Raw genomic sequence first — 23,407 nt, forward strand, 5'->3', positions numbered from 1 at the left:
CATGTTCAATGTCTGCCAATATGTAGATGTGATGGATGTGCTGTAACACTGGGTCTGCCTTTGTTTATACCTGTTATTGAAATGTGTTCAGGAATTTAATTGTTGACAAATTTTGCTATGGCAAGTCATGAGGATTGGTACTGTACAAGGTAAGAGCCCAGCTGCCACCTGCTTGGTACATCAACTCTGCCAGCACACCAGATTTTGCTGTGTCACCCTGTTTTTGGATAGATCTAATGATATGAAAGCAAATATGCAAACTAAGAGGTATATAGATAATTACAAACCGTGTGGTTCGATCCCTTTATGCTGATTGGCTGAAAGCCGTGCTATATATTGAAATGTTCCACAAAGAGGGCCCAACTATCTTTAAATCAATGTTATTCACTCACTACAACCTGCCTGACACTACAATTAAATGATGTTGCCTATATAAAGACAGTGGTTTATGTTTGACAGATTTATCCTAAGGGTATGAATACATATTAAAGGTAATACAACTGATACAGAATTGTGTTTTTCCTTTTGTTTTCTTTGATTGATTCAACAATGGAGAGAGAGAGAAGCAGAAAATGAGAGTCGGGAGGGAGTAGGAGAGAAGGCAGATGCCATAGGAGAGGAGGACTTACTGGTTCCTATCTGCTGGGCATTAGAGCTCTTCACTGGGTGCATATCAACTGATGAGGTAAGAGCCATACCACATGTATGGGACTTGTGTTCTTATGTGTTCTCATTTTAGCTTTAGATTACTGATCTTGATTTTAGTGCAATTATGTTACTTGACTTTTGATTTTGATCACTATTTTTAATTGCATCAGTCTGTTCAGGGCTGTAATACCTATTGAGAGCACGATTGGTCTTGTTGCGTAATACTACTTTATTTGATAGTCTGCTGAAATGCTTCCATTGTATTCCATTGTTTGCCTTTAATACCTCACACTGTATTGCATGCTCTGTATCAGGGTACCATTACAATTCATTGGTTATCACAAACCAGTTCACAAGGTGTGGTTTGTGAGTTCAGCCTCGTGTCTTTCAAATGTGTTAGCACCTGGTTGTTGGCAGCCACATTCAGGCTTTGGTGACAGGGTGAGTGTGGCATTGTGAGAGTGAGTTGGTGACCTTTTATAACAGAAGAGTTGTTTTCATGTGAAAGCTGTGGAGGTTTGGGACCAGTACGGCTTTAGAAGCCTTGATATAGCAACAGAGTTTCTCTCCTCATCCGTGGTCTTTTTTTAAGGCTGAAAACAGCCTGACTCACACCAATTCATTAATGCCAAGGGGTGTACAGTATGTTGTCTTGGGTCTATACGCAGCATTGTAACAGAATAACTAGGATAGCTAGATGGGTAGAGTGCTGTTTCATATCCCGTCAAAGTTTTGTACACTTATTCTCTTCTTATTCGAGAGGGTGATCCCATTTGAGCTTATAGAAAATAAGATGAGGTGCCTCGGGAGAAGGGTCCATTGGGACAACCAGTTTAAACAAATTTAATTCAGTTGATCTTGGCATTATATCTCAGTATAGAGACAACCAGTTCAAACCAATTCAGTTGATCTTGGCATTATATCTCAGTACAGTTGACTTAGTTCCCAAGATAGAGCCAGAATTGGGTATGAGGCCAAGTGGAGCACAGATTGGGGAGCAAATCCTCCGTTCCACAGGGACACAAGCCAGTAGTGACAGACACATCCAATAATATAGTGGCCCGATTTCTTTGGACCCAACAATGGCTGGAACAGATGGATGTAATGACAACATTATCATTCTATGTCAGCATAATGTCATGAGACTTCAATGATGGTAGAATGTAGCAGAAGGTTCCAGACCTGGGTTCAAATACTATTTCAAATCTTTCAAATACTTTGAGAGTTTGCTCTAGCCTGCATAAAGTGCCAGATGGGGTTTATATTGTTTTGATTATTCTATTGATCCATTAAGCCAGGCAACTTCAATAAAGCACCAGATAAAGTACTTGATTTCAAATAGTATTTGAACCCAGGTCTGAAATGAACCAAGATAGCAAGCTAGTATCATCAGATGATGATGATGAATGTTAATCAATGAGAGAGAAAATAATGAGTTTACGGTTCTTTAAAAAAAATATATATATATATATCAGTGAGAGTAGTACCCTAAGAGCTTAGGTATTTGACTGTTGTACTGTTATAATCTCCACCCGGGCACAGCCAGAAGAGGACTGGCCACCCTTCAGAGCCTGGTTCCTCTCTATGTTTCTTCCTAGGATCCTGCCTTTCTAGGAAGTTTTTCCTAGCCACTGTGCTTCATTGCTTGCTGTTTGGGGTTTTAGGCTGGGTTTTTGTATAGCACTTTGTGACATCGGCTGATGTAAAAAGGGCTTTATAAATACATTTGATTGATTGATTGATGTCTCTCTACTGACACCCTGTTTCTAAGCATACCAATAACTCACATTTTATTTTATTTAACCTTTTTTTAACTAGGCAATTCTTATTTACAATGACAGCCTAATTGTATAGCCCTCCCCTCCCCCCAAGGCCAAACCCTCCCCTAACCCGGACGACGCTGGGCTAATTGTGTGCCACCCTATGGGACTTACGATCACGGCCGTCTGTGATACAGCCCGGGATCGAACCCGGGTCTTTAGTGACGCCTTGAGCACCGCTAGACTGCTGCTCCACTTGGGAGGTCACAAATGACAACCATGCATCTCTCCTGTCCACCAAAGGTGGATGGGTAGGTGTGGATCCTTTCTCAGTGTGTGCTCTGCTCTCTCACCCTCTCACTCTGGCCTGACCATCTCTGTCCAACAAGAGCCCAAAACCCCCTAAACACGCCTACATCATACACAAAAAATAGGGGATGGTGTGTGCATGTATGTGAGAGTAAGTGTGTGTGTGTGTGTGCGCGTGAGAGAGAGAGTAAGTGCGTGCGTGCGTGCGTGCGTGTGTGTGTGTGTGCGTGTGTGTGTGTGTGTGTGTGTGTGTGTGAGTGTGTGAGAGAGAGAGTAAGTGAGTAAGTGTGAGAGAGAGTAAGTGAGTAAGTGTGTATTTGGCGATGATGGTGGTGGTGATGACAGTGAACTAGAAGAAGCAGAAGAAGAAACATGATTCACTTGAATGCTGCCATGACCAAACAATGGAAGACTAATGTGAGAAATCGTAGAACAAGAAGGGCAATGGGTTGAATTAGCTAATGCCACCAGAAGAGAGAAAAATCCAACGAGAGAGAGAGAGGAGTGAGAGCAGAGAGAAAAGGGGATTGTTGTGATTAAAAGACAATTATCTGTGCACATCGACTTCCCAGTGTTGTGCGGTGTCAGGCTCGAGCTGTGCTGTTCTTTTCTCCCAGCAGGATCTGGGAGACAATGGCTACTGTGTCCGGAGGAGGAGGGGGGGGGGGGGGTGGAGGAGTCTTGGGTGGAGAGAGGTTAAGTCAAGAGGCACAGGGAGCAGCTCCCCTCAACATTGTGTTTTCATGCTCTATTTTCTAATAAAGGCCTGAGCAGGACAGAGTGTGTACTGAGTCTGAAAAACATTAGGAACACCTGCTCTCTCCATGACATAGACTGACCAGGTGAATCAAGGAGAAAGCTATGATCCCTTATTGATGTCAATTGTTAGATCCACTTTAACCAGTATAGATGAAGGGGAGGAGACAGGTTAACCTTAAAGAAGGATTTTTAAGCCTTGAGACAACTGAGTTGTGTATGTGTGCCATTTAGAGTGTGAATGGCCAAGACAAAAACGTAAGTGCTTTTGAATGGAGTATGGTAGTAGGGTGCCGGGCGCACCGGTTTGTGTCAAGAACTGAAATGCTGCTGGGTTTTTCACACTCAACAGTTTGTGTGTATCAAAAATGTTCCCACCACCCAAAGGACATCAGCCAACTTGACACAACTGTGGGAGGTATTGGGGTGAACATGGGCCAGCATCCCTGTGGAACGCTTTCGACACCTTGTAGAGTCCATTCCCCGACAAATTGAGGCTGTTCTGAAGGCAAAACTGTGTGCAACTCAATATTAGGAAGGTGTGCCTAATGTTGTATACACTCAGTGTATATCGCAATATCATAATAATATTGCAGTATTATTATCTGGATATGGACATATGCCATGTGCATATCATTGGTTTTCAGCATTTAACCATATTTAGACCTTTCCTCTGGCCCTAAAAACACATGTGAATGTTCTCATACTGCAATTACAGTCACTAGTCAATGGGTCATGTTCAGAAGGCTCCAAATGGAAGCAAACATTTTCAGATCGAGGCTGTGCCACCTGAACTTGCCCCAATAGATTTGTTCAATATCTTAATTTAAGTGGTCATATCATCCATAATATTGTTATTGTTATAATTGTTTGTGTCATGAAATAAATGTTTGTAAATAAACTGAACAAAAATATGAACGCAACATACAACAATTTCATTTGTTTTAAACTGAGTTACAGTTCATATAAGAAAATCAGTCAATTTAAATAACTACAATACACAGGTCTAGCAGGGGCGCAGCCTTGGGTGGGCCTGGGAGGGCATAGGTACACCCACTGGGGAGCCAGGACCTGTGTTTTTCCCCACAAAAGGGCTTTATTACAGACATACTGTAAATGCTGAGTTTCTTCAGTTGTCCGGGTGGCTGGTCTCAGACAATCCAGCGAGGTTACACGTGGTCTGAGGTTGTGAGGCCGGTTGGACATACTACCAAATTCTCTAAAACGTTGTTGGAGGTGACTTATGGTAGAGAAATGAACATTAAATTCAACATGCCAATTGCACTCTCCCCCAAAACTTGAGACATCTGTAGCATTGTGTTGTCTGACAAAACCGCACATTTTAGAGTGGCCTTTTATTGTCACCAGCACAAGGTGCACCTGTGTAATGATCATGCTGTTTAATCAGATTCTTGATATGCTACACCTGAGGTGGATGGAATGTCTTGGCAAATCTTTTATTTCAGCTCATGGAACATGGGACCAACACTTTACATGTTGCGTTTATATTTTTGCTCGGTAAATATATTGCCCTTCCTTCTTATATAGTACATTTGAGTTGTCAACCTTCAATCTTGGACAAGGTCATAGAAAATTGGGCTGGAGGGAAGGATAGGGCCCCTTGAGACCTGTAAGGGAGTTTTTGACCATGCGTCCATGGTTTATCAGCTGGTCACGCAGGAAGTGATGCGATTTGAGGTCACATGCTCCTCATTGTGCCCTCAAACACAAGTTCAGTATGGTCAAGTTTAGTGACTTTCATTATTCTCAATATCCAGCCGTTTAGAACATTGTGGTGGAAAATGTATCGGTCAAGCCCTCTTTTGGCCAGGTTAGGTGACAGCTACAGGTACTGTAGCTATAGTTGAAATCGGTCTATAGATTACATATGGACATGAGTGGCATATACTGTATTAGCCTCTGAGAGACAACAACTAACATTTCCATACAATGACATTGTTATTTTAATTCCCATCTCTTTACCCCGTTTGTCCCCCTTCTCCCCGTCCCCTCTCCCATTCCCCTTTGGCGTAGTAGTGACCTCAAACAAGGATGTGGCACTCCATCAATCCAAAACAAACGAATATGCTCGGTCCCATCCAATGTTAAACGAATGGCCGTGTTGGATGGAAAGGGTCTTGGAGCTCAAAGCCTCACCCACGTCTGTTGGGATGAGTGGGAACAGTGGAGGTCATTGTGGCCAGGGCGGTGCGGGGTGTGCATTTATGAATGGCTGGGCCTCGAGGCAAAGGCACTGAACAATGCTGGTACACTGAGGAGACTGATTTCCATATGGGAGAGGAGGAGGGTGGGCAGTTCCCCCCCCCCCCCGCTCTTGATGGGGCATGGTACAGAGAGGAGCGAGAGGTCTCTTCATGGCAGCGCGAGTGGTGGCGTGACGGTTAGCTTATAGTAGTACGTGTGCTTGTTGTTGGGGACAGGCTTGTTGGCGCTGAGGCTAGAAGCCCAAGAGAGGGAGAGAAACGCCTGCGACACTCACCTGACTGCACAGGTGAGTAAAAGCTCTGAACAATATCCTTTTCATGGAGTTAATTGGTCCATGGAGATAGTTGGAGTCAGTTGGTCCATGGAGATAGTCGGAGTCAGTTGGTCCATGGAGATAGTCGGAGTCAGTTGATCCATGGAGTTAGTTGGTTTTATGGCCAAGATTGATTATTTACTTCAATTGATGGAGGCTATTGACTTGGTTGCTCAGTGCTTTTTGGCCTCTCTGTGTGTCGTACATTTTGTTAGATGTCTAGGTCAGTGGTTTTCAACCGGTGTGCTGAATTGTTTTTATCCCTTACTTATAAAGGTGACCTGACCTGTGGAATGCACATGGAATTTTGACTTGGGAGCACCAGTGCGCTCAGATAAAACATTGACCATACATTAATAATATATTGACATTGGCACATGGTTATATCTGTACCGTTGTTTTTCAAGTCCAATACGCTCAGGCAGGCATCAAGAGCAAAGTCATTTGTATAATTGTACTTTGCCTACGAGAACCATTAGCACAGGCAAGTCTGATTAGGCTAAGCTGTACCACAGCCTCTGCCATAGAAACAAACCGATCATGGCTTTGTGTCCATGGATGAACCTTTACAATGCAGAAAACCGCTCCTCTCTAGCTCAAACCGTTCAAAACTACCTGAGCACATCTGTTATTTGTGGGGGGGGGGGCGTGGATTCCTGGATGCTCTTAAAGGGGGTAGCCTACACTCAAATGAATCATAATGAGTAAGGAACTATGCATTAATACATTATACATTAATAGGTTAATGTTAGGTGTTCTGCCGAAATGTTTATCCCATCAAGGTGTGCCGCTGTTCATAAACGTTTGGGAACCACTGGTCTAGGTGTTGACTTTGGATGAGTTGTTACACCTGAACGACTCTTGCTGTTTCTACAGTAATATTGAAGGTGAGGAGCAGTGTCTGTATAAGGGTTCAATGTGTCCTCAATAATACAGTGATATAGCAAATGTATTGGATTTCAGTTGTTTTACATTTAATACTCAGCGGCATGACGCGAAATTGGTAAGACATCGAGTAAAACGAGAATGCTTCTCTTCTTGATTTTCATTTGCAGTAAAAAATATATAAAATACATCTTTCAACGTGATTCTAATGTGAGTGGGTAAGTGAAGTGGCAAATGAGCAAGTGAGTGATCTTGTGATTGAGTATTGTGTGTGTGTGTGTGTGCGTGCGTGCGTGAGTGAGTGGGGGCTAGTGAAAGCCATGCAATAATCACAGGACAGATTTTCCTCCGAGTACCACAGAGAAATGAACAGTTCCTGCTTTTACCAGAGCTTTTGCCAGTGTCTCACCACAATTATTTAGAATTCTGAAAGCAGATACTACAGTAAATGAAGATTCCAAATCCAAATTCGGACGGACTGTTTTGAGCTTATTGTGCCATAATGTCCTTGTGTGCTGAACACATACAAAAGATTTTTACAGAAACTGTATTAAGAGATGTATTTCTTCATGTGAACCATTGTGGCTAAATAGTCTTAAGAAATAGGTTCCTTTCTCTGGCTCTTCTCCTGCGTGACCTTCAATCTATATGTGGTACAAAAGGAAATAATGCCAGCATAGAAGGTTATGCGAAGGCAAGGGATTCGGACATTGAGGAGGTTTGGGGGAGGATTGAAAATGGCGATACAAATCTTTCCGCTGTAGGTCTTGGCCTCCTGCCTTTAGGGCTATGCAGGTGACTGCTCTGTTTGCCGCCCCCCTACTGGGCAGGGTGGAAGAGAGAGAGAGGAGGCCTGTGGTTCACCATCTGTCCACTGTGCTGGGACTGCATTGGGAGGCACTGTACTGGATACTGGTCCAGAGACACACGGCTGCCAGGTAGAGGATACACACATTAGGATAGACCCACACAAATACACTCTTGAATGCATGCAAGTGCATACACACACACAAATGCACTCAGAAAAGAAATGCCTGGATGCACACATACAGTACCAGTCCAAAGTTTGGACACACCTACTCATTCAAGGGTTTTTGTCTATTTTTTACTATTTTCAGAATTGTAGAATAATAGTGAAGACATCAACGCTATGAAATAACACATATGGAATCATGTAGTAACCAAACAAATGTGAGATTCTTCTTCAAATTAGCCACCGTTTGCCTTGATGACAGCCTTGCACACTCTTGGCATTCTCCCAACCAGCTTGGCTGCTTTTCCTTCACTCTGCGGTCCAACTCATCCCAAACCATCTCCAGTGGGTTGAGGTCGGGTAATTGTGGAGGCCAGGTCATCTGATGCAGCACTCCATTACTCTCCATGGTCAAATAGCCCTTACACAGCCTGGAGGTGTGTTTTGGGTCATTGTCCTGTTGAAAAACAAATGATAGCCCCACTAAGCGCAAACCAGATGGGATGGCATATCACTGCAGAATACTGTGGTAGCCATGCTGGTTAAGTGTGCCTTGAATCCTAAAGATATCACAGAAAGTGTCACCAGCAAAGCACCCCCACCTACTCTGCGTCTCACAAACGCACGGAAGTTGGAACCAAAAATCTCAATTTTGGATTCATCAGACCAAAGGACATATTTTCTAATGTCCATTGCAAGTGTTTCTTGTCCCAAGCAAGTCTCTTCTTCTTGTTGGTGTCCTTTAGTAGTGGTTTCTTTGCAGAAATTCGACCATGAAGGCCTGATTCACGCAGTCTCCTCTGAACAGTTGATGTTGAGATGTGTCTGGTACTTGAACTCTGTGAAGCATTTATTTGGGCTGCAATTTCTGAGTGGTGGTCCTCATGAGAGCCAGTTTCATCATAGCACTTGATGGTTTTTGCGACTGCACTTGAAGAAACTTTTTAAGTTCTTGAAATTTTCCAGAATGACTGACCTCTTTGCTTATTTGAGCTGTTCTTGCCATAATATGGACTTGGTATTTTACCAAATAGGGATATCTTCTGTATACCACCTCTACCTTGTCACAACACAACTGATTGTCTCAAACGCATTAAGAAGGAAAGAAATTCCACAAATTAACTTTTAAGAAGGCACACATGTTAATTGACATGCATTCCAGGTATCTATCTCATGAAGCTGGTTGAGAGAATGCCAAGAGTGTGCAAAGCTGTCATCAAGGCAAAGGGTGGCTATTTGAAGAATCTCAAATATAAAATATATTTAGATTTGTTTAACACTTTTTTGGTTACTACATTATTCCATATGTGTTATTTCATAGTTTTGATTTCTTCACTATTATTCTACAAAGTAGAAAATAGCAAAAATAAAAACCTTGAATGAGTAGGTGTGTCCAAACTTTTGACTGTTACTGTACATGCACACGTAGGAACTATACAGGCACTGTACATGTCACACCTGCATTTTGTCATCAATTTACAGTTTGTAGTTGTGGCCTTATAAGCAGCACTCTACCTCACACAGAATGTGTCATATGGAGTGATTGTGGAGGGGTGGGCTTCTCACAGGCAGCTCCGAGTGCTGTGTGTGTGGGAGGGGGGAAAGGGCTTTAAGACCATCTGCTCCTTGGAGTATTTTAGTGGGGGCCAGAGCTTGTGGACCAGCGCTCGTCACAGGCAAACAGCAATGCAAGCTGTGAGCTGGCCTGTTCCGGAGAATTCCTCCAGTTTCTGCCTTACAATGGGCAGTGTTCCGCGTACAGTGTTTCCTTTATTCCTATGAGCCACCAGCGAGCTTCACATACATAAAGTATATGATATTAAGAATACAAATTATCTTGGCTAAGCTGGCTCATTCTCTTGAGGACAGTGGGGCCATTTGTTGTTGGTTGATCATTTGGAATGTGAGTCATGGTAATATGGCAAGGTGTCATGGCCTGTTTCTGCCCTTACTGATTCTGTGTCGATAGTCTCATTGTTGCACTATTCGTCATGGAAATAGCCTACACTAGGGCATATGCACAGTGTACACTGTGATTTTATCTTTGAATAATAATTGATAGAATGAAATTATAGGTATAAGGATGCCTGTGATTATTCTGTCTATTAACTCCCTGTGTTGGCGCTGGGATAATCCAGCCCCCACAGGCTATGTGAAACGTTATAAAGAACAGAAGGAGTGATCGAGTGTATGCCTAGGGAGATTCTCAATTGAGCAAAAGTACGTTCTCTCCTCGACTCCCCCGTGCTCCTCTCCTCTGTGACCCGGAAACCAATAAGTGGTCGAGAGGTTGAGGACAGCGTCAATTCGTTAGTTGGCGAACGAAGGAGTGTCCACAAGAGCATCCTAGCGGCGGCTAGTGCCGTTAGGCCACACCCACTTTGAATCAGCTGTTGTTTTCTTGAATGAGAAAATCATGCACACATTTAAAAACAATACACTACTTATTATTTTACCATTAAAACGTCTTGCACAACTAGCTACATTTGTTTGTTTTTTATCACTTTACACATTTATTTTGGGATTCCACCTCTAGAAATGTAATTTGCCTGCTGATGCTTGAGTGGAGAAGGAGAGTCTCATTTCATACAAGGACATTTGTTTCCAGATTCCCTGGACAGAGGAGAGGATGCAGGAGGCGAGCAAAGCCAATTGAGATTCTCCCATAGACTCCTAAAGGGGAATTTGTGTTGCAGTCATTTATACAATGTGAATGTTTCTAGAGTGAAAGTCCACACTAAGGTCATTGCTTACGCTGTACATTTCAACTACAGTGTGTATCACAATACAGAACTGTGACCTGTAGCAGTGTAATGTTGTTATAACTGTATAGCACACAGAACCCGACAATCATGAATAAGAAAAAACTTTATAAAATGATTTCATCAACGTGTTATTTTTGTCTCAATACCATTAACTAAAGTATAGCAGTTTGGAAATGTTGCCGTGCCAACAGTGCTAACAATGACAGTGCGATAGTGGTCAGATTAGCAGATGAGCATGCATACACTCTCAGCTCTTAGGAGGAACCCTCCCCATGTGGACACGTACATACACACACAGGCACACGCACAGGCACAGGCACAAACCAAAAATTACCATGGCGCAGGGAAACACTGCTTTGTCCCAACGGAACGACAGAGAGTGGAGGAGGATGGGGGGAGGAGAGAGGAGGGGGCAGGGAGGAAGGTCACATAGCTGTTGTGGCGCCGTAAGGGCCACTGTGCGAAGTGTGTTGGCACGCCATGTGCTGCGTGTGTGTGTAGGGGTCTGTGGCATGCTGCACATTCGTCTGTACAGGCTCCAGTCTGTGAATGAGGTATTCACTCTGACTCTACCAACCTCCCCCACCCAGGCCTACTTAGCCCATCCTCAATTGTGTTTGTGTTGGGATTCCCTTGAAAACATCCATGGCTTGGTGGATGTCATCATTTGGCCTATGGCTTAATGGCTCTTGGATACAGTGACTCACGCCACTTAAACTGTAACAACCGCTCCACTATGAAATAGAAGTATTCTTTGTTGCGTTGATATGTAAAGTAGGGGATCCTCCTAGTTGCTTGCTGGACCCTGTTGTCATCCCACATCCACAAACATACCTTATGTGGGAAAATATTTGGTGTGTGTCGTGTGTCCAAGGGAATTCCCAAAACATTTTACAACACCAATATACTTATTTTTTAGTAATAAAATAAGAACCGTCGTTGTTCATTTCTAGATCAAAATCCCAGGTTAGCATATTTTGGCTTAGTTAAAAAAAAAATGTTTTTTTACTCATTTTGGCTGCAAACGGTAGTCAACGAGGGCACTGTACAATAACTAAAGCCTCTAGCTGAGGGTGATGTATGATTCCAATGGAACTGTTTGGAAATTGAGAATATTCTCATCTGTATGGGTATGAACCCAGTCATGCTCCTCTCGTCATAGTCACTAGTCATAGTGATATTATGACTCAGCTTCACCCTGAGGTCACTGGCTCGTTGTGGATACAGTAGGTTCTAGCGGGGAAGTTATCTAATGCTAGCAGGGTTACTTTGACCTGGTTGTGAGAGTCAAAGGCCTGGTCCATGGTCTGAGACAGACTGGCCACAGCAGAGAGGGCGGTAGAGGACAGGAATGTGTAGAGTGGGTCTAGGAAAAGGCAGAGAAATGTTTGAATTCATATTCCAAACTACCCACCACACACATTCACCACAGCCTGCAGCTCACACAGTCGCTCTCTTTCCCTCTTTCCCTCTCTCTCTCTTTCTGCCTCTGTCCCTCTTTCTCTCCCCATCCACTGTCCTAGAATCCATAGAACCCGGCAGACAGGATTTTACAACCTGCGGAGACACACAAGGGAACTACACGCCCGGGGAGAACGTAGAACCGACAGAACCGAGGGGAGGAACCGAGAGGGAGCCGGAGCCTGGTGCTGAAGCTGGTATGAGGCAAGTGGTCTGTGGCTGGTCTCTGTGCTGGCCGTTTGTCTGTCAATCAATGGCTCTCGTTGTTGTTGCTGGTGGTGTCAGTGCCCTGCTCTCCGGGCTATTCTGTTCATCCCGCCATTGCTGATGCATTTGACTCTCAGCTCAGACACAGTCCCTTCTCTTGGGGTTTTGTCTAATGCAGATGGTACAGCTTGACGGTACAGCTTGACGCAATGTTTAAGAAATATTACTGGCATTGGCTATGATTGCCCTGACCTAGAGCCTCATGGTTTGGTTTGAAGGGGTCCAAGTCAACTTTATAAGTGATCTGTATGTGGACCGTATTTTTTACTTTGGATTTTAAATGTGTATGTCTGTGTGTATAAGTGTTACGACACAGTTTGGAAATGCGCACGAGCATGCTGTTTGTGTGCGTACAATCTCAAGTTTGAGAATGGGATGTCCGTGTGCCTCAGCCCAGAATAACCTCTCGCGGTTGTTGCCAAACTGCCTAAAACCAACAGAATTTGCCCTTATTTTCCGTAGGAACACAGCTTATCAGCCTATAGACTGTCTGGGGACGTAGTGATGTGTTAATCATGGAGCTCTCCAACACAATCCACTCTTAGGCCCACCATCTGCAGCCACCGGCTGCTCGGAGGGGGGCCAAAGACAAGTCATTGCCTCCATAGCATCATGGATGACATGCAGGGGGAGACACAGACTGGTAGATACAGAGTAAAGGGTCCAAACAACCAACGGACCAAATGATGATGGTTGACGCCATGATGTAATGTAACGGATAAGGGCCTAGGGACTAGGGTAGTGAGTCATGGTTCTGAACAGGTCCCAACAGTGACTGTCCGTCGAAGACCTGGGACTTACGTATGAATAGCCTAATGAGTGACTCTACTAGCACTCCCACTACGGCGCGGCCAAACAGGTGCTGTCTGAGAGAGAGAGTGTGCGTCACCATGTCTATGTGCCAGTGCCAGTGAAGAGCCTGCTGTCCATCTAAGGCAGCAGGGCTGATGTCATCGCCTGATGCTGATGTCACTTGTTGTGTGTTTTTTTTTTTTTACAGAGAAGTTAAGGGAGAGGGCTGTTGAGGTGTCTGGGTGTGATTGGGCACCCTCTAGTGAACATTACTACTACTACTACTGCAACCACCAAGCTGAGGAATCAGATATTTTCTGTCTTGGCTACTTTTCGCCCATTGAGCAATTCAAGGTAATAGTCAGTAATATCTACTGTCTTTTTACACACAATCATGTTGACATATGTCATTGTTACCTGAGATAAAAGCGACATAGGCTCGTAAGAATATGTAAACAAACAAAAAAAGACATTTAACCATTGCAGCTATATGTCACCACGTACTTATATGTCACTATAATATTATATTCAATATATATCACATAGCATTGGGCTCCATTGGTCCAGAACAGAATGGTAAAGTGTGAAGTTGCGAATGTGTAATTGAGATCCGATATCTGTTGCAGAGGCCTCTGGTTCAGGGTTAAATAGACACCATGTGGTGTTTGGAGCTGCTTCTGCCGCTGTTGCTAATCATCAAAGGTAAAACTTGTATGTTTCTCATTCCCTCTTGTCAGTGTGAATAACTACTCGATTACATCACAATAACTAAGACTGTAAATTCCCTTGAAGACTACAGATGTAATGCTAAGAAATCCAGTCATCTAGATATGCAATTGCAATGTGAAACTGATTGACAGTTTACTTTTTAAGAGTGTGTCAAACTTACAGCAAACAACACTAAAACAAAAGGGTACAGCGTTGTCACAGGGTCCAACTGGCACACATGGCAGCAGGGAATCAGCCTACTGTTCCAGTGCTTTGTGATGGCTGGCTGGCGTCCATCTTGGCTCAACCTAGTCCCTCTCACTTAAACAGTGGTGCCAGTGGTGAGAGTGAGACATATGCTTCCTCCACATAGGGTCTCTGCTCTTACTGTCTCAAGCAGGGATAACATCATGATATCATCCTCTGTTCTCTCTCTCTCTCTCTTTGTCTCTCTGTTCATCTTTTCTCAGTGATTCCATTTGAAACTCTAGATGTATTGTAGATTTATTGTTCATTAATACAGTATACAGTTTCGCTCTCAATATTCCCATTTCCAATCTTAGTCCCATATCCCTCATTTCCTCCCTCAGATGTCAGTGGCCAGTGGAACGTATGGATACCCAGGGACATCTCGGCCATGACCAACTCCTGCGTGGTCATCCCCTGCACATTCATGTACCCGTCCGGTATCCGTCTGCACTACGGCATCCACGGAATCTGGTACTTTGGCCAGCCCTACCCCCAGCTCTTCCCACCTGTGGTGTTCAAGACGCGCACAGAAATCGTACATGAAAGTTACCAAGGGCGTACCAAGCTCATCGGGGACCTGCACCAGAGGAACTGCACTCTGCTCATCAGTAATATTGGTACAGAGCACTCAGGGAGGTACTACTTCCGTGCCGACCTGGGCGGTGCCAACATCTACACCTACCCAGACTTCTCTGAGCTCAAGGTGCTGGGTAAGCCTGCTGAGAGACCCTGAGAGGCCATTTTTATAATTGAATGTGCCACATTTATGGGCTGGTTTGCCCTAGCCTGGTACCATATATGTTGTGCTGTCTTGTCAACTACTGTGGACACTGACAGTAGGAGATTGCAAGCACAAATAGATCTGGGACCAGGCTAGGATTGCACTAGCTGTGATTATAATTATTGTAGTTTTAACGAGAATAGGTAAATATTGTGAATTGGTAAATTTTCACTTGTTCACTTATGTCCTCTCTGTCCCCCAGACCAGCCGAACATTGACATCCCTGAGGAGATAGTCGCTGACGAGAATCTGGAGTTGACCTGCTATGCTCCAGACAACTGTCCAGAGAATAGCCCAGAGATCCAATGGATGTACACAGACTACCTGCCTGAACCTGAGTATACCTCAGACTACGTGGCAGAGAGCAACACAGCCGTGCTGTCAAGCACGCTCACCTTCACCCCCAGGCCCATGCACAACGGTCAGCTGCTGGGCTGCAGGGTCTCCTACCCCAACACCACCCTGGTCTACGAGAGACTCATCTCTCTGGACGTCAAGTGTAAGTGACCAACTGACCGTTGCAGAACCATTGTCAGTATCGACAGTCACCCATTATTCTCCATCTACAGTAGAAGGATAACAACTTGATTTATCAATGTATTGCATGATTGCGACATGGTACGCATTGGGTATGTTAGCCTGGCATCCAGAACCTGTTTTTTTTACATTTCACCTTTGTTTTTCTTTGAAACAATGATGAGCGCAGTGTTGGGTCTGGTTTAACCAGGTTATACACTTGTCACTTTTACAAGTCTAACCCCACCTTCCCCTTCCTCTCACCCCAGATGCCCCTCGCTCGGTGTGGGTGAACGTGTCCGCGGAGGTGATGGAGGGCAGCTCGGTAACGCTGCACTGCGAGGTGGACAGTAACCCTCCTCCCAGGATATCCTGGCTATTTGGGGACGAGCAGCTGCTGTGGGACACAGCCTCCAATGCCTCGCTCTCCCTGGAGGACTTAACCCCCTCTCAGGAGGGTATCTACACCTGTGTGGGGGATAACGGCTACGGCGTCATGAACACATCCATGTACCTGGCTGTCTTGTGTAAGTGTCATTGTGCAACATGGTGTTTGTGGAATAATCAAAAATAGTGACATTTAATCATTGTAGTTATACAGTATGTCAACCAAGCTGACATTTTAGTTTCTGTCACTTGCATATGTGACCGACCGGTTCGAGTCGGTCTTATTTAGTCAAATTTGAAACAGTGTTTTTTTTACATTGGATAAAAGTAGAGACTAGAAAATGGTATATCAAACATTAAAGTTGAGGAACAATGTCAAACTAATTCTGCTTTGAAAGTTGATTAACTTGTAACCCCACTTTTAAGAAAATGGCACTTGAATGTTTTGGTAGACTTACTGGAGAGCTCTTCTTTGTCTACACCCATTCAGCATTGTTCACACCCTCTTAAGACATAGCCTCACCCATCTCTGTAAGGATTCACATGTGAGGCCATGTGCTAAACAGTGAGTATGGTCATGTACTAAACAACCAAAGATTTTAAGACTATAGGCTGGTTTATACTACTTCTATCAACATGTCTGTATACAGTTAATTATTACAGGAAAATAAACTCACAACAAGATTATTATTTACATGTTAATGGTTCGCTAATTACAGAAAATAGCTTATGGTTAAATTTTTTTACTTGGACACTGTGTCGTTGGCCTAACGTTATATCCTGATTTGATTTTGGGGCAGGTCATGCTGTTCTTCACATTACAGTCTCTGGTAAACACACACTATAACAAATCAAATCAAAGTTTATTTGTCACATGCACAGGATACAGAAGGTGTAAACTGTACAGTGAAATGGCTAATTGCATAGTGGAGTCTTTTGTTTAGACATGTAGATAACTAGCTATCTGGCTAAACAATGAACCATTATCCCAACTCATAGCATTAGTACCCTGCATGAATCTACAGGTAGCTTTACTAGCAAATGGCTCTGCGATACGAATAATATTACTACACAGATCATACACGTAATATTTGCTAGCGAGCCAGCCAGCTAACGTTAACTAGCTAGCTAACGGTATGCTTTAACTTGCAATGAAAATGACTTTCTGACAAAATTAGAAATGTATAGTATCTGAAAATGTAGCTAGCTATACTCTCTTACAGTACATGGATGAACGCTTCTCCCTCTGTCATGGATGACATGGCTGCCCTTAATTATGAAGATGTAATCCGGAGACAGGTGTTTTATACAGCAGACTTCCGTGTTTTCTTTTTGACTCCCTCCACATTTGCTATAAAACGCTTACATTTTCTCCATCTCCTTGCTATCATGCTCTGCTTCCACAGGGAATTCCACTGATTTCAAAACTCGGTCCTCCAGAAAGTGGAGAACTATCTTTCAGAAAAATCTGTGTTAGAAAGGATGACCTAGACATACTGAGCAACTCATTATAGACAGAAGCATACATGGCAGACCAGTCCGAACTCATCTCTCGGCATGTCCAGCCCATCCATTATCTCAGCCTGTCCAGCCCATCCATTATCTCAGCCAATCATGGCTAGTGGGAAGGTTCCCCCTTTTTCCGTGGCTAAACCAACTAGGCTCGTAATTTAACAATTATATTCATATTTACAGATGGCATACAAGTTTGATATTAAGGCACATGAAAGTGCACATAATCCAGAAGGCATTTCTGCCCCAAAACTTATTTTTATGAATAAAAAAAAAATAAAAAAAATTCAAATGTGTCTCCTGTGAAGTAGTAACGCGCAATATATATAACAATATATTAGTTATGTGATAAACCTGGCCCATAGCTTCCTGCTCTTGTTGATACACAGCACAACATTTCATCCTCTGTAACTGACTCCTTTGTTAAACTCCTTTCTTTCTCCTCATTTAACTCTACTTTTCATCACCTCTCTATACTCCTTGCAGACCCTCCCAGTGAGCCAGTGGTAAATGGCTCCCTGACCATTTTGGAAGGTTCCTCCATCTCCCTGCAATGTAGCACACAAGGCAATCCCACGCCCACCCTCACCTGGCTGAAGGACGGGGAGCTGGTGGGCGCCATCACGGCCGCGGAGGTGTCTGTGCTGGAGCTTCTGAAGCTCAACCCTCAGGGAGACGGACAGTACCGCTGCCTGGCAGAGAACGAACACGGACGAGCCAGCAGCTCCCTCAACATCACTGTGGAATGTGAGTGGGTCATCATGTCATGTTGTATCATAACATATGGTATCATATCAACACCGTATTGTACCACACTACATTACACTACGCTACACCATCCCATCCCACTCTACATGTCAGTCATAGCCCTACCTCCACCCTCTCTTCAGACGCCCCAGTCCTTCTGGACGAGTCCAAGTGCACAGTGGTGAGGGAGGGAGTCCAGTGTGTTTGCATGGCTACGGGTAATCCTGAGCCCATCATCGAGTTCTACCTCCCCAACAAGAACATCACCGTCAACGACACGGACGGCCGCTACAACTACTACACGCACACGGACGGCCACACGTCCACGGGCATGATCAAACTACGGGAGAAGGGCGAGCGCCTGGGCAACGGTGCTGTCAATGTGCACTGCAGCATTAGCAACATGTACGGGTCGGAGAGCTTTCATCTGGAGCTACAGCAGGAGAGTGAGTACACAAGTTCAGGTTCATGGTTAAACACAGAACTGCATACCATTAAAAGGCAAACAATTGTATAGCCAAGCATACATGAGAGATTGAATTGAAATGAGATGTGTAGCACCTTTATAAGATATGTAGATTGACTGTATAAGTAAGAACACCAACTGGCTACCCCATTGGCTTGATATTGAAATGGCATTATCTCGAATGTAAATAAGTTATAGTACCATGACCTAGTTAAACAGTATTTTATGTTTCTATATTGTCTTCAATATGATGTTCTTGTCTGACGTTAGAGAAGTACATGATGGCAGTGATCGTTGGCACCATCGGTGGAGTGGCTGTCATCGCCTTCATCATCGCAGCAGTGAGATATGTGGGCCATAACAACAAGAAGTGAGTATCCACCCTTCGCTAACTGTGACAGGGGTCGATGCGAGTTACAGGTAGCCATTTCCTGTTTGACGATAAGGAAACACTTCAGCCTAGCCATCCATTCTAAAACACCTCTGTGTATTCATGAGTGAATGATTGATCGATGGACACACGTGAGAATCATGGTCATTAGTTATGCTAACGCCAGAGCGAGTTAGCAGGTTAGCAAGCCAGACTAACCATAGCCTATAGTTTGCAGGCTCAATTCCCTGCTTTGATACTGCTTTGTACCCTTGACCTGCTATGCTAAAAACACAGCCATGGTAGCCTACTTAACTAAGGTGCTTCAGCATTATAGCTATACATCACATTCAGACAAAAGCTTTTACAGGAAGTCGCTCTAAGAGAGGGTGTCAGCTCAACCGCAACTAAACCCATGAAACAATAACCACAACCATGAACGTCGACCACAACCATGAACCATAGGCCTGTAGATCATTAACTAGGTTGGGAAACAGGCCCTTGTTTTAAAATGGATGCCCAGGCTTGGAGTGTCACCCTGAGTTAGTTAGTGGCCATGAGACCGAGTCTGATCTTGTGACTCCACCCCCTAGAGAGAATGGAAACCCTGGGCAGGACCTGGTCTCTAAACTGGAGAACCCAGCATTGTACTACAGCACAGTCAAGAAGGACAAACAATGTTTGAGGAAGAAAGTGGTGAGACATGTTGATGATGATGACAATAATGGAGATAATGACCATTCTCAGATCTGTCTTAGACGGGAACATGATAGCTTACCCGTTGCTGATACTGATACTATACTCGTTCAAATCATGTCCCATTTTTCATGTACAGTAAGGTTAATTCCGTGGAGATACTCATAAATACTCATAAAACTTCTCATGTTAAAGAGAACATGTAAACTTCCCCAGCCAACTACTGGCCTAGCCTGAGAATCCCAGTACCACTATAGCTATCAGTCCCAGTACCACTGGGGTAGCTGCGACCAAAGCCTTTCCAGACCACTGTTTTCTGCTTCATCGCTTCTCTGCGTTCTTCTGTCTCTTTTTCTCTTTCCTAACTCTTGCACAGCTTAAGACAGAGCTTCTGGGCTCAAAGTTTAACTCCATTCTAGAGGAGAGCACGGTAAGGTTCCTGAACAACCCCGCCCCAACCCCAACTCCAAATCTCAGTGGTAGACAGCATCCCTCACACACCCCAGACAGCAAAATTATACGATGGCCCAAATTCGGCCATAATCTAAAATATTATGATTTACCGTTTGGCCGAGTTAACCACTTGGTGTTATGGTCCTGAAGTGGATCTGTAGCATGAAATGTCCAGACCTTGCCCGGCAAGGTGAATGTGGCCCACATTCTGACCAAAAGGCCCAATAACTATGGGATGTTGTTAGGGCCACTTAAATCAAGCCAGAGATGGCCCATAAGCAAAGTGCCAACCCTCCCCCAGTTCGCAGCTCCTACATTCGGACCAGATCTGGGCCATATGACGCATTGTGGTGCCAAAACTGAGCCATACTGTATGTGTCACCAAACAACCAGATCTGGCCCATATTCGTCTGCTGTCTGAGATCCGCTTCCATGCGCTGTATCTCCTTTCATTTCCACGACTGTTGTTGCATGGCCGCCTCGATACTAACAGGAAATGCTAAACCGCCTCAATCTCCTTGTCTTACGCCTCTGCTCACCAATAACCACTAACCCTCCTTTCTCCTCTTTCAATGTCTGTCATGTTATTCCTTTATACACTCTATGTTCTGAGGTGTCAATGGCTTTGGTGGCACTGCGCAGGTATGACCTGTGAGTCTGAAATGGCCTTCTCTCTTTCCATACCTTCAACAGAGAGAAGACGGGGATTATCAACCTGTGGGCTCTATGGCAGAACTGGAGAGGCAAGAGCTGAACTATGCCGCCCTGGAGTTTCTGGGGGGGCGCTCCAGGGATGGGGGGGCCTCAGGGAGGGGGGATGACGGCAGCGACTACACCGAGATCAAGGCCAAATGAATCGCGATCCTTCCCTGACCCATCGTCACCGCGGGACACAGTGGCAGCAATGTTGTCGCCCCCTTCCTCACGTCATTCACCCCCTCTTCAAACGTCTTCCCCCCTCCCCCGTGGACACCATCACCACCCTTCACCATCACACCGAGATCCCCCATCGTCTCCCCCCGTCCCTGACTCATCTCAAATGATGTCCCCGTTAGTTGACCCCCAAGCCTCCAGGGGGAGCCCCAGTGACATCTCGCCACCCAGGACTGCTGGTAGCTACTTGCAAGGTCGGAACACGGCCCAGTGGACAATGTAAAAAGATCTTTGTATTATCAGCAGCTGTCGGTCTCCCAGCTCTTACCCTACTGGTCATAGTCAGAAAATGTCCTCATAACAGGTACAATGTGTTAGTTACTGTACTGTATCATCTAGATTCAATGTTGCTATTCCCATCTCTATACCATTAATTGTTGGCATTGCTATCAAGCTTGGGACACAGTAACACATTTTCTGGGGCTCCCCTTCTGTATGTCACCCTATATCATACTTATAGCTAGCCTGGTTAAACCAGATTGAACGCTGCGCTCACCAGTTTTCCTGTGAAAGGCAACGCATTCAGCTTGGATACCAGGCTAACTATCTAGATCTGTCCATTATAGTCCTTCTCCACTGTGTCCGCTGCCAGTCGAAGTGTCCGGGAAAGGGGTGTATTTTGTGCTTTTTATTTTCTTATCTCTATTTCTGACCCTGGATCTGGAGGAAATGAAGGATCTCTTCTCTCTTCCTGATCCAGTGGTTGTCAACACTGACCAGTGTTCAACAAACATCAAGCCTGATACATATCCAACTGAAGCCAGTCGTCTTCATCTCACATATTCTGATCCCACATATAGTTCAATAGTGATGTGTGCTGTGACTCAGTGGCTTTTGATGATGATGAGAAATGAATATTTATTTGATTTTATATAAAGAGAGAAGATGGATACTCTTAGAGGTTTGTCCAGCCTTGAACACAAGGTTCTGTTCGTCCAAGAAGTGGGCAGATTTTTTAGTTCTGATGCATTATAAGCACTGGTTGAGTTGTGGTTTGCTCTTCGGGAACTGTGCCGGGCTAACACAGAATGTTCTGTTTATGCCGTTGCCCATGATTTAATTATAGTATTTTTGGACGATTTCTCTGTTTTGCTAAGGATAAGTGTTAACTTACAGGAACCAATGGGTTAGAATACATTTTTGGATCAATCTGGCATACATGAATCCACTGTAGCACTTGCACAGCAGGCCAAAATGTATCTCGTTGAGACAATGTGTGTGTGTGTGTGTGTGTGCAAACAGTGCTGAAAGATCAGCGAACACTGATCACTGTGGCTGTTTCAAAGTATCACTTTACCGGAGACCGCTTCTCCCAAAATGTCTTCTTCAATGGTTGTGAATTGTGAAATCGAAGCCTAATCCTATAAGGTTGTATCAGATGAGGTGTTTGAGTGGCACAACATTAAAGCTGATATACCAGTTGGTTGTGCTGTTCAAATATACGCGATCAACTCATGTAATGTAATCCCCAAGCTCACTAATGGCATCACTTGATAACAATGACTGTTAATACAATATTAATAAGCTGCATATGGATGGGTAAAAAGATACCAGTATACATTATGTAAATAAATACCCTGCATGACTATTATGCTGTCAGCCATATGTGTAAAAATACTATGGTATGTACAGTACATGCTCAGTATTACAACAATGATTTACACAGGCAAGTCGGATACAGGTTTGGTAACACTTTAACTGACTTCTCTGTCATAAGGGTGACATAACGCTGTCATAACATATCACATGTCATTTTCGGTCGTGAAAACCGATGTCAAAATACTGACAACCCTTTACACTGTCATGACACAAATGGATATTTATGTAAATTAGTTGGCTAGCTGTATCCTAAGCCAATAAGCTGACTGAAGCAAAGATTTGTGCCATGACAGTGTCAAGTCATCTGTCAAGCTTATGTCAGCTGTCATGACTGTTAACAACATATTTTATGTAATTGTTCTGACATGGTTTAGTCACTAGAAGTAATGTCAGAGTGCTCAAGATGTGTTACCCAATGTTGAGACATGCCAATATGGACATCAGTTTAGTAACACTTACTGTCGTCAGTTTTCTTGAACGCCTCATGGGGGGTTAAGTTCTTTCTAAACCTGGAAACAAAATGGAGAAGCGCTGTTCATGTCTTATCTAATTTGTTTGTCACATAGTGTGTTGGAAAGCAGATTTGTACTTTCTTTACTTTGTGGTATTCATTATTGTTATTGTGATGATTCTTTTTTTTATATATCTTTGACACAATAATTCCGATCAGAATTCTGCAATCCTTCTGCAAATTACCACACTTTTCACTTAATGACAATATGAGCTCTATGATGATGTTTGATCACTCTCTTTATTTTACAAGTCTGTCCCGCCTCAAGCAAAGCCATCTTTCTTTGGTTCCAAACAACAAATAAATCAAGTAAACAACAGAAAA

The 23,407-nt window shown here is 43.9% G+C and overlaps 1 protein-coding gene across 10 annotated transcripts; it reads left to right on the forward strand.

Annotated features, from left to right (window-relative positions):
- Positions 1-266: 266 nt before the first annotated feature.
- On the forward strand, positions 267-23,407 carry LOC109909488 (myelin-associated glycoprotein-like). Of its 10 annotated transcripts, none has more exons than XM_031790696.1 (13): positions 566-685; positions 12,159-12,300; positions 13,364-13,509; positions 13,782-13,857; positions 14,454-14,822; positions 15,096-15,392; positions 15,679-15,936; positions 17,795-18,055; positions 18,199-18,501; positions 18,792-18,891; positions 19,485-19,587; positions 19,964-20,017; positions 20,734-23,407. In XM_031790696.1, exons 4-13 carry the CDS (start codon positions 13,812-13,814, stop codon positions 20,893-20,895), a joined length of 1,953 nt encoding a protein of 650 aa, XP_031646556.1. In that variant the 5' UTR covers positions 566-685; positions 12,159-12,300; positions 13,364-13,509; positions 13,782-13,811; the 3' UTR covers positions 20,896-23,407. The 10 variants fall into 10 exon arrangements, with proteins under 10 accessions (XP_031646577.1, XP_031646556.1, XP_020364113.1 ...); XM_020508524.2 differs by having other exon boundaries at positions 12,159-12,293; XM_031790689.1 differs by lacking the exon at positions 566-685 and adding an exon at positions 5,841-5,985 and having other exon boundaries at positions 20,734-23,402.

Source organism: Oncorhynchus kisutch, linkage group LG2 (assembly GCF_002021735.2).
Source record: "Oncorhynchus kisutch isolate 150728-3 linkage group LG2, Okis_V2, whole genome shotgun sequence".
Lineage (NCBI taxonomy): Eukaryota > Metazoa > Chordata > Actinopteri > Salmoniformes > Salmonidae > Oncorhynchus > Oncorhynchus kisutch.

What these genes read in the sequence shown, in the direction of transcription:
- LOC109909488 (XM_031790696.1), top strand. Translation starts at nt 13,812, where the DNA reads ATGTGGTGTTTGGAGCTGCTTCTGCCGCTGTTGCTAATCATCAAAG. An exon ending in TCTGGAGCTACAGCAGGAGA is followed by an intron (nt 18,502 to 18,791) that starts GTGAGTACACAA and finishes GTCTGACGTTAG; the next exon opens with AGAAGTACATGATGGCAGTG. An exon ending in GTGGGCCATAACAACAAGAA is followed by an intron (nt 18,892 to 19,484) that starts GTGAGTATCCAC and finishes TCCACCCCCTAG; the next exon opens with AGAGAATGGAAACCCTGGGC.